At 37.5% G+C, this 14,961-nt stretch overlaps 4 protein-coding genes across 4 annotated transcripts; 2 read left to right on the plus strand and 2 right to left on the minus strand.

Moving 5' to 3' along the window:
• Positions 1–7,268: 7,268 nt before the first annotated feature.
• GCK72_017203 (uncharacterized protein) lies at positions 7,269–9,237 on the plus strand (the record flags this gene model as incomplete). The annotated part of the gene is made up of 6 exons (XM_003096444.2): positions 7,269–7,483; positions 7,534–7,690; positions 8,408–8,713; positions 8,764–8,889; positions 8,940–9,064; positions 9,117–9,237. 6 exons carry the CDS (start codon positions 7,269–7,271, stop codon positions 9,235–9,237), a joined length of 1,050 nt encoding a protein of 349 aa, XP_003096492.1.
• Positions 9,238–9,507: 270 nt separating this feature from the next.
• On the minus strand, positions 9,508–10,854 carry GCK72_017204 (uncharacterized protein; the record flags this gene model as incomplete). Its single annotated transcript, XM_053731951.1, has 4 exons — positions 9,508–9,630; positions 10,164–10,370; positions 10,424–10,581; positions 10,842–10,854. 4 exons carry the CDS (start codon positions 10,852–10,854, stop codon positions 9,508–9,510), a joined length of 501 nt encoding a protein of 166 aa, XP_053580864.1.
• A 601-nt stretch (positions 10,855–11,455) lies between these two features.
• Positions 11,456–12,878, plus strand: GCK72_017205 (uncharacterized protein; the record flags this gene model as incomplete). Its single annotated transcript, XM_003096400.2, has 5 exons — positions 11,456–11,624; positions 11,954–12,121; positions 12,168–12,292; positions 12,344–12,542; positions 12,586–12,878. 5 exons carry the CDS (start codon positions 11,456–11,458, stop codon positions 12,876–12,878), a joined length of 954 nt encoding a protein of 317 aa, XP_003096448.2.
• A 126-nt stretch (positions 12,879–13,004) lies between these two features.
• Positions 13,005–14,453, minus strand: GCK72_017206 (uncharacterized protein; the record flags this gene model as incomplete). Its single annotated transcript, XM_003096394.2, has 4 exons — positions 13,005–13,241; positions 13,295–13,540; positions 14,211–14,353; positions 14,399–14,453. 4 exons carry the CDS (start codon positions 14,451–14,453, stop codon positions 13,005–13,007), a joined length of 681 nt encoding a protein of 226 aa, XP_003096442.2.
• Between the last annotated feature and the right edge of the window lie 508 nt (positions 14,454–14,961).

A 14,961-nucleotide genomic window follows, 5' to 3' on the forward strand; every position in this document is an offset into this window, starting at 1 on the left:
ATACATTTTTCAGAGAAGAGTCTTTCATAGAACAACAAAAATCTCATCAATCTAAAAATGTACTTTTCTGTTTTCTCAGAATCATAATCCTGTCTGCTTGTGTGTGTATGTGTCTGACGCATAATGCATTTATTGTCTTGTCTCAGGAAGAGATAGAAAATAAAAATAAAAAGATATTCATAACATTACTTCACACACTTTCACGTTTTCTGATATTTCAGAGCTGGATCAGACATGTTTTTATTTTCTATTCTTTGTTTTCTTCACCCAGCCGGACCATCATCATCATCTCATTTGGTTTCCAATTTATTTGTGTTTTGAGCCTAGACGTCAGCCTGGAAATTGATGGATTTCATTGAATTCATAAGTTTCCTGAAACCTTGCTATTCATTAATTCTGAATAGCAATTCGGAATTTGCTCTTCTAATTTTAGAAACCAAAAAGACCAGTGCAGACATCTCTCTTCCTTCTCCTAAATAGTTCCTTATGGACCCTCACCTCACAACACAAAATCGGTTGTTTTGCTCTTCGGAGTGTTCCGGGTGAAAGGCGGATGGGAAGGGGGAGGAGAAAAAAAGTTTCCACACTTTTCTTCCCTTTCAATTCAATCAGGCTTAGCTAACATAAGATGGCTCGATTTCTATTTCTCTGAATTTTTTGGATTCCCTTGGGATCCACTTACACTTTCGAGAAGTCTTGATGTCTTGTGGAGTGCAACAATGTTCGATTCTATTAGGGGGAAGAGTGATCAGAGGTTGTTTTGTTGTTGTTAGGCTTAAGAGTTGTCAACAATTCCATAATCGCTCAAAATTGCTTTAAGAAGGACTGAAGTCAGATTTTTTAATTGCAAATTTCGATAGAGGTGCATTGGTGGAAGAGGTTTTTTGCGCTGCCGTGTAGTCCTCTCGGACAAGATTTTCGCTTTTTTATCATTGATGAAAGTTTCTTAGAATTTTCTGAAGTTTCGGAATCTTCAATTTTAAAAATATGACCTCGGTTCTCCTTTAAGATAATTTCAGCCTTATAGGAATTATAACAATTGACCAAGCCGTATTAAGTCAGCTTGATCCTTTTCAAAAACCCAAAAAAAAACTTGAAAAATTTTTTTTGACTTTTACTAAAAATGTACATCTTTGCATTGTTGAGAAAAAACATTTGGCTGAAAAGCTTAATCTGTGTTCTAATTTTAATAATTGTCGAAACTCACATAGCTTTTCTTACCAGGCCAGTAAAAACTTTTATCCTTTGCTTAAAAATTCTGAAAGCATCACCATGAATTCTGCTTCCCAACCATTTCAATTCTTACCTAAACATTAATTTTAAATTACGCTTTTTTTAAACTATTATATCTTGGTTCTTGTTAACTAAAAAGTATAACCTTCAATTCCAAACATAAAGTGCCCAGGCCTTCTATCAACAGAACTATAAAATATCAAAGAACCGAAAAATGCATATATAATTTTTCCCCTAATATCCACATCTATCCGATGACACATTACCCAACTCAAGTGTTTTTTTTTCTTTATTTCAACAATTCCGCTAATTACTGCTAACCGCAGTATCATATTTTTGTTCGTCTCTTTCCTCATCATTTTTTGACAATTATGATTCATCAGAGTCATTTTTTCATTTGTTTTCTCTTTCTTTACGGAAAGAATCATTTTAATAGTGTTCCCTTTCTATTAAGATATTTCAATATTTAGTTTCAGTCTGCTCCTTTGTGTTTTAATCTTCATTATCTCCGCCTATAATTAAACAATTCACAATATATGTTTTAGTCTGGAAGCTTGTCTGAAAAGCCATAAAAGCTCAACACTTTCTGACTCACAGATCTTCTTTTTTCACATCTTACTTGATGAGAACTCATTCTGACATACAGACCTCCCTTTACGTTCCATCTAAGCTTTTCCGCCTAATTCAAGCTTTCTTATAATCCGAAAGAGAGAAAATCTCATAGTTTATGTAACAAAGATCTAGGATTACTCATGAAACATTCATTAAAAAAAAGCAAAAAGGTTTTTTTCTGGCCCTTTTCCCTTGTTATTCACAGAACATAACTAATCTGTTTAAAAAATTACATACTTTTGGAAGTGATTCTCCCTAATCTCTAATAAAAAGGTCTTTACGCAATGCATATTTTTTCTTACTCTCCATTTTATTCCTCCTCAAAGTTTAGGGTGCAGAAATTGTGCACTTCAAAACTCAAATATCACGTTGAAAACTGAAAAGCGAGTGATGGAAAAAGAATATGAAAACATAAGATTTACGAATTTTTTTTGCTTACATGCTTAGGTTTTGTGAAAGGGAGGATAAGAGTATTCCTGTTTTTTGCAGTGTTCTTTTCATTTTTATTTTTTGTGTTCGGAATTTTTCGGTTGTCTTGTTGCTCAGTTTAGACTAGCTTTCAGCAATGAGCTCAAAGAAAAATGAAGTTTTTAGCAAGTTTGAAACTTCTCATATAGAATTTTAAGAAATGAAAATTCCAGTTTTTTACAAGTTTTTTCCTATGTTACAATTTTTTGACAGGTTTGTCGACGTCGCAAAAACAAAGCATTCTGAAACCGAGTAATTCCGACAATAATAAGTTAAAACATTATTTTTCGACATTTTTAATTTCAAAGTTGTCTCAGTTTTGAAATGTTTGGTTTCAGAACTTCTCGGTTTTAAAATGGCTGGTTTCGAAACGTCATAGTTTCGAGGATTCAAAGTTTCACGGTTTCAAAACCATGTTTTTGAATTGTCTCGGTTTTGAAACGTCATAGTTCCAAAACGTTCTCAAATCTTTATTTAAACTTTGAAGTTTTCAGAAGCACTTTCATTTTCACTTACCATTTTTCAATTAGCATCATTTTGAGAACCTTCGAAAACTCCGTTTCAGAAACCAAAAAATCTCGAAATTTTTGATTTTCCAGACATAAATTGTTCTTGAAATTATATAAACATTTCCAGAATTTATTTCGAGTTTTGAATTTCCCACTTCTTTTTCCCACAAAAAACGCTCCTCGCCTTTCAGAAGTTTTTTTCTCGTTTTTTTTTTCAATATCATCATTTCTTTTCAAGTAAGTAATTAAACTTAAACTTGAGTCTAGCCAAATAATTAATTAAGAACGTCTGAACCAAAAACTTCTAAAAGTAATTTCCCCCTATCTTTGACCACTCTCATTTTCCCAACCCAAAATAGTTTAGCCTATTCAGAAGGCAAAGTCTTCCTCTTTTCCATGAAACACCACACATTTTCAGAATTCATTAGAATTCCACTTTCTCTCCTTTTATAGAAAAAGATATCCAGAAAATTAAAAAAAGATATTTGATGTGACATCATGAAAAAGTTTCAATGAACGTTTCTCACTCAGTTTACACTATTTGAAGCATTGGACGTGCCATTTTCAGTTGTGGCGGTTTTTGCTCACATATACAAATACATAAATACGAGAGAAGCGTATATGCGTACAAACAAAGAAATTTCTATTTGTTAGTTTCTCATTATTTTTCGAGAGAGAGAGAGAGAGAGAAAGCGGGTTCCAGAAAATATTGGCGTGCGGAAGTTGTAAAGGTCAAGAAGACTCTGGTACGTGGATTCTCAGAAATTTAATGTCCATGGTTAAACCCAGGACAAATTGTGCAGTGTGCCAATTAGTAGGCTTCAATTTTTAAGTCTATCACTTTGACAAACCTTAATATTGGACGGTCTGCCACTAAGTTACACCTGATCTCATAATTTTGAAATTATAATAATGTTGTAGATAAAACTAAGGGCTATATTTCTTCAGTTGACCACTTTTTGATAACTTGTCACGCTTCTGAGATATGCGCCTTTAAAGTTGGGTTGTTGAAAAAAAAGGATGAAGAGAGGCACCGAGAAGCTAGAGTGTCTGACTGTCTGCGTCTCTCCTTTTCAATGAACTTTTTGTTTCAAATTTAGCTTCAACAAACAGATCACAGCATGAACTTCATTTTTGTAGTTGACAACTTTTTGATAGCTATTCAAGTTTTCGAGATATACGTCTTTAAAGATTGGTAGCTGGAAAAGAGGCGAGAGAGAGAGAGAGAGCTCAGAGAAGCTAGAGTGTCTGATTTCTCTGTGTCTCTTTTTCTTGTCATCATTTGCAAAAATAATAATTCTGGCCTCCTACGACAACACTTAACCCCGTGACGTGCTGTTCACAGACAAAAAGCTTCCATAACCCCGCCTGGATCAGATTCGTATCAGGAACCAAAAAATAAATACAAAATCCTCCTTTCTGACTTCTAAACAACCCCTCAAGAATCATAACTCCTTGATCTTTAACTCCTCGTTTCCTTAAACTCGATTTCTCGAAAAATTATTTGTGCATTTATGTGAGGTTACAAATGTGTCACCGCTGTTCTTTCAGACAGATTGAACCAATTTAGGGTCTGTCATCGATGACGTTTTTTTCACTTTATCCTGATATGTCCTTGACCCTGACAGAATTTCAGATGTCTGTTGTAAGATGTAAGATGAGTCTGCCATAAAATATCAGTTTTTTTCCAATATGCTCTACATCTAATCCAAACTGAAACTTTGACCATTCCAAATTCTCCAAACAAATTTTTGAAAAAGTTTTTCCGCCACAGCAAGAAAATAAAGAGGTCACTTGACTTCATGAAAACAGCCACCGCGTCTTAATCCGTCCTTTCGTCACTCTTGAGATAAAGCCCATGGACATCCAAAAACCAACGAACACGGCCTCGTCGACGGTGAGAAAATGATGAATCAGTTATGAGGGAAAATATTCTTCCCTTCAATTTTCTATCCCCAGAATATCTTGATTTCTTTTTCTTTCGCTCTCATTTTCAACTTTTAATTACCCCTAGCTACATTTCAATTTCTCACGCGAACCCTCTTAGTCACGTCATTAATTCCAATGACTGAACTGAAAAGAATCTAGAAGACTGAGCCTTCCCATAATTAGATAATCTGTGTACATCTCTCTCGGGTTCAAAGAAAAAAGGAAGACGATCATGTTATTCGGTGGTCATGAATTTGGATTCAATTCACACCAATTTCTTGTTATCGAACTGCTAATCCAGTTTTTTCAAGAAATTCTACAATTCAAAAGTTCCTGGCAAGCACAACATATATAAGAATAATTACCGTCTCAGCGGAAACCTCATTCTGGAATTCTAGACATATCTCTGAGAAATGAGTCTCGACGCGAACTTTTGGAGAGCACGAGCACAATATTGTTAGGTGCTTTTGACAACTAGTAATTTTTTCTCGAGAAGTGCTACTCACTCATTTTTGGGAAGTTCTGGCTAGCACTCAGCCTAAGTGTGCCTAGATCATTGTCGGAGACCTGTTCTGCTTCTTGAAAAAGTCAAATTTTGAGAATGTGGTACGGTTTTTAGGTAACTTTTATTTTTAGTTGAGTATGATGTTCAAGCCAAGAACTCCGTACTAAAAAAATTCACTAGGAGAGGGAATTTCTACGGTTGAACTATTAGCACGCCAACCACCGTTGTGTGCGAAATTGTAAGACTCAGAGAAAAAGTGACATTTTTCAAGGGCATTTCGGTGGAGCGCAGTTATAAGAACTGTGGCGAGCTTATACATGCCATTCAAAAATTTGACATTTTGGAACGGCCGTAACAACTTTTCAACGATAGTTTTTCTTTTAACTGACTTTATTTTGGTTATTTGTCTTTTCGACTTGATGCGTACTTTATTTCCTTCTCGTTTTCAAAAGAAAAGGCTTAAAAGCCTTTCTTTCAAACTGCGAAACCCTCCAGCCGGGTCGAATCCCTTCTCTGACCTATCTGTCAAGAGTAAGGATTCATAAGACCAATTTGGTCTCATTTAGCATTTTGACTTAAAAATCTGAGTGTGTCGAAGCCTATTCACCCAGCAGATCTGTCTTTAGGCCCAACATAATTTTTTTGATATAACTTGAAACCGCAAACCAGGGAAGGTCATGGAGTTAGTGTGGAGTTATGAGACGTAACCTATATCATTGGAAAGCTAAGAAAACGCTGATTCCAAATATATGTTTAGTTTTTGGGCTTGATGCCTGGTATGCGAGAAAGAGGAGGCCAAAGTTTGAATTGTAGATATTTTTAACACATACGTTAGAAAATGACTTGTAAGCTGTTCAAACTTTGACCTCATTTTTTTTCGAATACCAGTCATCGAGGGCCAAAACTGATTATATATTTGGAATCAGCGTTTTCTCAGCTTTCCAATCATATAGGTCACGACCCAAAACTCCAGACCGAGACCATGACTTCCCTAGTAAGCCGACTTCTTGGAGGGTGTATGCTAAAGTCAGTATGCGATAGTATAGCCGAGCCTCAAATTCCACTTTTTTGGATCATATCGTTTCATAAGTCTTAACCTATCACTTTGTCCCGCCCATCTCTACCATTTCCTCATTCTTACCTTTATCTTTAAGATCACCCCTTCCAAACACTCCTTCAACTTCTTTTCCGCCTGAAATTGTATGGTAGAAGTCATAAGTCATAAGTCAGAAAGCCATATTATACTATCCTTGACAAATCCTTTTTGTCAGAATCCTTGTCAGAATCTTCCTGAACATCCCCTAGTCAGAATCAACTTGTAGTTAGTCCCCCTCATTTCGCCCCTCCCCCCTCGACTCCAAAAAACTTTTAAAAATAAATCTCGCGTCATTTTAATTTATCACTGGGGCGGGTTTTATAGTTGTATATCATATAATTTATTATTATACATAAAAGTCTTTCTTTGTGCTCCTGAACTTGTGCTCTGAAATCTGAAAATTTCACTTGTTTCTTTACTATCTGTCCTTCTCAATTTCCTTTCTCATTTCCGTTGTCCCCACTCTTCCTGGGTAATTTCCTATAAGCTTCTTTTTTTGAGCCATGAGATTTCACTATTTTTATATTTTTCTCTCTAATAGAGTTCGTGAGAACTTTCCAGACAGCTAACGTCAGTCTTAATTGTAACTGCCAGTAATTACCAATATCCTATCTGTAATTTTTTCTACTTTTTCAAACGTCAGAGATGTGTCAAGCTAGAGAGAATGGCTCTGACAGAAGAAGTGTTCCAAATTTTTATTTATTTTTCACACTTTTCTCTGCTTTACATGTTTCCTGGTTCTTTTGCTCTTCTCGTTCCTTCTTCTTTCTTTTTTTTCTTATTTTCTAAAATAAATACGTGTTTCAAGTGCATTTGACACTTTTCAATTATGTCATTTTTTCTCCTTTCTCCTCGGATTCCGATTCCGATTCTCAGAATCCTCCTTCACTTATCATTTTCAGATCCGCAACTCAAAATGCAGTTAACCGGTTGGCCTGAGTATGTCTCTATGATCTACCTTCCTATAATTCTAGTGGGATTGGTTGGAAACGGACTGTCCCTATATGTCTACACGACACCCAACATGAGGAAGTCAACCGTGGCTTTCCTACTTTACTCACTTTCGATTTGTGATATTTTTGTGCTCCTCTTCGCACTGCCATTGTATAGTATCTCATATTTACCTATTTGGTAAGTCATGCTGTCACATAATTTCATTTAAAATTCAAAAACTTTTTCAGGGACAACGTGTATGGGGCTTGGTCGAAACGCCGAATGTTTCTCGCGTTTTCTACGAAATTTTTCTATCCATTATGCATGACTGCAAAAACTGCAAGTTTGTATATTATGGTGGTTATCACAGTGGAAAGATGGATTGCGGTGTGCAGACCGTTGCAGGTTGGGAATGTTAGAGGTGGTCGGGATCTTCCAGACGAAATTGAGATTATAAGAAAGTTGATAATATAAGTTCTCGTTATGCTTAAAACGAAGAAAGCTAAAAAGTATAGAACATTTTGAGTTTCGTAGTTGGATTTGGTCGTACACAAAATTTACAAACTGAAAAAAAAAACAGAATCCTTAGAACGTCACCTTTCCAGCCATATAATATTTGTCTGAAAAAAGAAAACCTATACCAAAATAGGCTCAAAGTTAAAGACCCTTACTAGGGAAGACCATAGAGTGAGTTTGGACTTATGGGACGTGACCTATATCATTGGAAAGCTGAAAAGACGCTGCTTTCAAATATATATTTAAGTTTTGCCCTCAAGTCCTAGTATTCGAGAAAAACGAGGTCAAAGTTTGAACTTGTAAAAAATAACAAACTTTGACCTCGTTTTTCTCGAATATCAGGCATCGAGGGCAATAACTGAACATATATTTGGAATCAGCGTTTTCTCAGCTTTCCAATGATATAGGTCACGCCCCATTACTCTAAACTGACTTTCCTTGGTTAGTTCTTGAAACCTCGATGACTCTTATAATCATTCAAAAGCTGAAATACTGAGGTTTTCAAATGCGTTCTGAAATTTTTATGAATATCAAAGTAAATCAAGAAGCCTGCCATTTTGCTAAAACCCGAACTCGTTTCTATATTTTCACTTCAAATGTTTCCAGGTTCATATCTGGTGCACATTCAAAAACTCCGTGCGAATCGTCATCGCTATCATCGCCTTCTCCATCATCCTCAACCTTCCCAAATTCTTCGAGTACCAAATCGGCTACTCTGATTCTTTGGGTTATTGGCCGAAACGTGGTATCCTTGATGCAGAGGAGCATTGGTGGTACTACATCACTTATTTCATTTTTATTTCTGTGATATTCGACTACTTACTTCCATTTGTGATCATGTTCGTTGCCAATATGAAAGTAATTAATGAACTGAGGAAGTCAAGGAAAGAAAGAGCACTACTTACTACTTCGGTGAGTTGACCTTTTGTCCAAAAATAAAAATAAAACTTTTCTATTTTCAGCTCCAAAAAGAGCAAAACACAACGGTCATGTTATTGGTTGTCACTATTCTCTTCGGGTTCTGCCACTTTTTTAGTATGGCGTTGAAGCTGATGGAAAGTTTATTCAAGGACTTTTTGACTCGCCATGTAAGTTTTTAAAAGTTGATTTCTCATTAATTAATTGGGTAATATTTCAGAACGAATATTTCGAAGTGATGATAGAAATCTCAAATATACTAATTATTATCCATATTGGGACAACATTTTTCATCTATTATTTCTTCTCTGCAAGATTCCGGAATATTTTGTCATACTTGTTTCAGTAAGCACTATTTCCCAATTAAGGGACGTTTCGAAACTGGTTTATTTTCCAGAAAACGCCGAGACCTGCCTGAAAACAGTCTAACCGACGTGAACAAACGAAAGCTGCTCCATAAATCTGATTCTACATGCACAACGTTTGCAAAAACGTCTCCAAAAACTTCTATGGCGTAATTATAGGAATCTCTTTCTCTATCTCTATATTCCGATCTCTTCCCTTTGATCTTTTGATCTCTCCCGCTTACTTGTCGTCCTCATAATTATCAAGTTGTTTATTTGTTCAAAAACGGTTCTGAGAATGTCGTGTCAAGAAAATTATATATTATTTACTGAATGTTGAAAATTTTCGAAGTGACTACCGCGTCGAAGCACGCGCCCAACATGTTTAGGGTGCTGATGAAGGGGCCGAAATTCTGAAACCAATTCTTCTTGGTCGCTGGAATTTTAACCGGAACTTCTGGAACTCACACTCGCTCCAAAATCTGCGCCTCGTAAAATAGTGATGGCAAACGGGATACAATCGAAAATAGTTGTGTTGAACATACATAGGAGGAACCAGTAATCGGTCTGGAACTTAGAACTGTAACTTTTTGGTTTCAAAGTGTCTCAGTTTTAAAACGTCCTGGGAGAAAGGCATACATTCAAACCGAGCCGGCACGTAACTCGCTTAAAACGCAACCTTATGAGTTAAAAAGCATACCATAATGTATATCTCAGCGAGTTCTATGTCCGTAACCTACTATGGACCGGAAGGCTAGTCGTTAATATGTCGCGGACAGGGATAAAATAGCTATTTTAATCATTTTTGCGTTTTTTGACACATTTTCCTAATAGCCGCGTGAGTCGTTGTAGGTCATAGACAGAGAACTCGCAGAGATCTACATTTTGGTATATTTTTCAGCTCATAATATTGCGTTTTAAGCGAGTTACGAGCCGGTTTGCAAGTATGGAAAAAAGAACTAACCTCCACTATCCGCATTTCTCGTTCCCTGTTAGTCTTACAGAAACAGATGAACACAGCGTAGATCAAAGAACATAGAAATGTTAGGGAGAATAAAATCTGAAAATTTTTGAAAATATTCCTTGCAAAAGGTTCCTACCGTCCGATTAATCAAAGAGTACTTCACAAAACATGGTCCCGCCATGCACCCCAGCGCCATACACCCAGGATGAGCGACAAAATGAACACGACACCCGATAAAGAATACCAGGACGTCGGTGACTCCAATTGACACAGAAATAGTCAGAAGAATAGCACAGACCACTTTGATATCCGATGACTCAGTGAATTGGGGGCGAGTGAGGCACTGAATTAGTACAAATATATTGTAGTCTCTCTAAAAATAATAAAGAAACTCACAATAGCTCTCCATATCGCGATGAAAATTGAAAGGAGAAAACGGGTGGGCCAAAGTAAAGCGGAGGGTAGGGATGAGAAAACAACAAAGTAGGTAGTAGAGACGTTGGTTTTATTAGCATCCAGGGTTTTCAAAATAATTACAGCGATGTAGATAATAACTGGAATTGTAAGGGTTAAGGGGTAAACTTATTAGTTTTTGGGATCGGCGTCGTGCGTCGCATCATAATGTTCAGATTTGACAAATAGAGGAACTCGAGGTTATCATTTTTGTAGTTGACAACTTTTTGATAGCACGCTTACCTTCTGAGATATGCGCAATTAAAGATAGAGTAGCAGAGAAAAGGAGTGAGGGGGAGACGCAGAAAAGCTAGACGCCCTCCTCTTTCTGCACGCTCTCTCGTCTGTCAAATACACCTACTTTGAAGGCACATAACTCGAAAACGGGAAGAGCTATCAAAAAGTTGTGAACTACAAAAATAAAGCTCTAATCTTGATCTACACGCTCATAGAAAAATGTTAACTAAAAGCCGCTTGGATTGGTTCCCAAATCAACTACAAACATGTTGCTTTCAATTCATTATACCCATCATTTACCTGAAAACCCCACGAAAACATCCAACAAACATCTAGAGTAGATCAAAACCAAATCTGTTTGTTTTTTGATAGACCCCCAATTTGTTCTAGTAACCGTTAAAAAATTTATTGAAATTACAAGAACACAGGAAGTCAAGCCGACCAGAGAGACAAGTAGAGGGAGAGTCATTTTCAGATGTTTTTTTTATTTTGTAGACTTTTTATTGCATTTTTTCTGCCAGCGTTCTCAAATTTCAAGTGGGTTAATAAGTCTGAAAGCATTGTTGATACTCGATCTATTGATAATGAATCTTGTAGCAAGTGTATTTTGTGACCTTATCACCGAATCTTTTGTATACCGTGTTATCACTGATGATTTCTTCTCGTATATAATCGTGAGACGGTTGTTTTGACCGACCTTTCCAATTCATTGATTTAGAAAATATTCATTCCTTAGAAATGAAAGACACCTTCGATATAATCGAGAACCCTGCTCCTACTAGCCACCTTTGGAAACAATGGAAACATTTGGTCGATACTGAGGGATGGACATCGGATGACAATTCGGTAACCGGTCTTGTTCCATCTCTGAAGACTACCCGAAGTGTTTGGGCGGTTTCGAAAACACGTGAGTTTTATTGTTTTGTTTGGAAATCTGGTGATCTTTTTTGCAATGTAAAAATGTCTTCGTGATCTTTGCAGAGGTCAATGAACATAAATTTTAGATAAATTTCTAAAGTCCAGAATTGTGCAGACTTCTCAGTTTTTGTACGATTGTGTAGGTCAAGTCTTGAACTATATTTTTGTAGTTTACAACATTTTGATAGCTTTTCACGTTTTAGAGATATACGCCCTCAAACTTAGGTGGCTGAAACGCGAAGACAGGGGAAACGCAGAGAAGCTAGAGTGTCTGACTTATCTGCGTCTCCCTTTCCTCCACTCTCTCATTGATTCCAGCAGAGCAAAATCTGGTGGGCAGTGTTGTCTGGAATGAGTACGATGACATTTGCTGGCTGGGATTCTACCTCCTGTCCCCAGAATACCGAGGCAAGGGAATTGGATCTGTGATCTGGGCGAGAGCCATGTCCAGAATCCGGAAGGATTTGGTTCTGGCGTTGAGAGGAGGTAATTGAACAACTATGAAACTGAAAATGAGAAAAAAAGATTTCAGTGGTAAAAATGGCGCCAAAATACAAGTCTCAAGACACCCCAGTAGACGGAGCACTGCTTGAGAACTACCGATTGAGCTCCAAGGATTTTCATGATGTGATGAAAAGTTATAAAACTCTTGAATTGGTATCAAATCTGAAATTTTCATATTTTCAGTTAAAAAAAAATTATTTCCAGACCCAAAAATGTGTTCGTGACCTCTCTGGAGACGATTGGCAGAAATTCTTGAACTACGACCAAAGTGTAACCGGCAGAGATCGTCATGAATTCTTGGAGACTTATTACAAAAAGTTGGATTACACTACTGGCTTCACGTTTTATGACACAATGGGAAACATTGTTGGTGTGATTTCAGCAGTGCCGACTGGTCATAGAGGTATTCCGTTAGCTTTGGAATAGAAAAAAATCTGCGGGTTCAGAGAAAAACTTGTTCAAAATCGCTCCACTGTTTGCCAACTCCGACGACATTGCCTTCCATGCAATGAAAGTTTTATCGAATGTCATGCTGGAGAAGCATCCGAATGCAACTTTGATTTTCCATCTCGTGGACACCCCTGAAGGATCCTTTACAGTATTGCACAAGTTCTTCAAGGCGTTGAACCTTACCGCGGGAATCAGTGGAATCACTTTATACAGTGATGAGTACCCACCAAAAGGGGATTTGAAGAAGGTCTACATCCCGTTTAATAATTCTTGTCATTTCGATTACTAGCTATCAAATATGAATAATAGAGAGTGAATAATATTCAAAGCATCCCAAATTTATTACAAACAGTTTGTTCTTTGATCTACAAAGAGATCTCAAATGTACAGTAATTAAAGCGTTTTTTCAATTAAATTAAAAGAGCAAATATTGCTCCTTCTGCACCGACGGGGTAACTGGGGTGTTCAATGGGTTCACAAGAATTGAGGCGAGTCTGCTAAGTGGTGACGACTTCTCAACTTGTTGCATGTCTTGAACAAGTCGATCCGCCACCTGAGAATCCTCCTCGCTCAGGACAGTGAAGCCCATTGAGTCGAGAAGTTGGTTGACCTCGTCGAAAGTCTTCTTGGACACTTTTGAGTTGGTGAACATCTGCAAAAGCTTGTTGTAGCTACACATATTCTTTTTTTTATTTGTACACTCACCTTGGCAGTCTTTGTCTCACAAATCGGGCTGTACATCTTCACGGACACGTGATTCGAGTGAATTGGCGACTTGTCTCCATTCAACGAGATGATTGTGGCGTTTGGAACCGCTTTGGCCGCATGAGAGAAGAGAGAGGTCTCATCGGCAGAGCAGGCGTCGATGATTTGGTCGGCAGCCTCGATTTTTGAGAGATCCGTGGTCACGTTGATCTTTTTGAAGTTCTTCTCGGCGAGTTTTTGTTGTTGCTGGAAGAAGATGACTGGGTTACGGTGGATTGGATCCAGAATCTGTTTTCAGAATCAGAATATTAACAAAATCAACCGAGATACAAGGCTAAACGTGAGAAACCCCGTATCTCGCCTCAAGATAGTCCGTCCTCAGTTTTCAAGGCAAATTTTCGAAATTAAAGGTGGACTTTGAAATGTTTAACCTATGTATCTGAGAAGCTGACAACACAGGGAATCTGAATTTGTTTTCAAATTTTTTCCGTTGTCAATAAGAACCGAGATATAAAACATTCGGTGCAGGCCTAAACAGGCCATGTAACTTGCTTCAAATCGCAATCTTATGAGCTGAAAAGTATACCAAAATGTAGATCTCGGCGAGTTATATAATACTGACCCACCATGGGCCGGATGGCTATTTGTTGGGTCGCGAAAAATACCGAAAAGAGCAGAAAATCTCGGTTCAAAACGATCCTGTGCAAAAGTACTAGGAATCTCCACCGGTTCTTAATCAAAATTTCAGAATTTCGGTTGAAATGTTTTGACATAACTTATACCTTTAGAAAGCTGGGGAACTCAGAAATTGTTGTCAGATTTTGCTAGGTGTCGAAATTTACCGAGTTATGAGACTTGACAAAACGTAAAACACGACTTTGTTATAAGCTTACCACAAATTTAACCCCTAACTCACTCTCAAATCATCCACAAACTCAAACGGGATTTTCTTCTCCGAATCCTCTTGAAGAATCGCTTTGATCACAACGGAATCAAACTTTTGCGCGTTGACCTTCCCGCTGGGGGCCACCAACGAGACACGTCTTCCCGCAGCACACACTGAATGGGGTAAACATTGCTACATAGGTTATGGGTATAACTCACATAGTCCAACGACAGTCTCAGCAAGAGCTCCGCTTCCAACAACAATTGACGACATGGTTCTAGAAAGAATGGAATGAATGGGTTGAAAAAAGAAGAAGAAAAAGAAGAAAGCACTGAACCGATGAGTTGAAAAAAAAGGAGAGAGCTTAATTGAGGAATGGAGTGAAAAACATGAAAACAATGCGGTCATGTGTCCTCCAACAGGAAAAGATTCTGAAGATTAGAGCCATTTTCTGTTCTGCCCTCTGCAGGGGTGTGTATTTATATACATATATATATATATATATATCAGCTGTCCTCCTTCCCGTCAGGAACCCTCCCACCCCTCCTCTTGACCATTCTACGTCTCTTACTATCTCTCTTTCATTTTGTTTCTTTTGTTCTCTGATCCTCTCCACGGTTCTTTGCACCCACATCTCCGAGAAGGAACACGTGAACAACACGATATTCATCTAAATGCTGCGTCTCCGGAGTCTTATGCACTATTTCGTTGGGGGGAGACACATTATATTTCTTTGTTTGTTGGGGTTTGGACCGAGTGTATGATAAGTTTTTGCAATAGG

The sequence above is a fragment of the Caenorhabditis remanei genome, chromosome V (genome assembly GCF_010183535.1).
Source record: "Caenorhabditis remanei strain PX506 chromosome V, whole genome shotgun sequence".
NCBI lineage: Eukaryota > Metazoa > Nematoda > Chromadorea > Rhabditida > Rhabditidae > Caenorhabditis > Caenorhabditis remanei.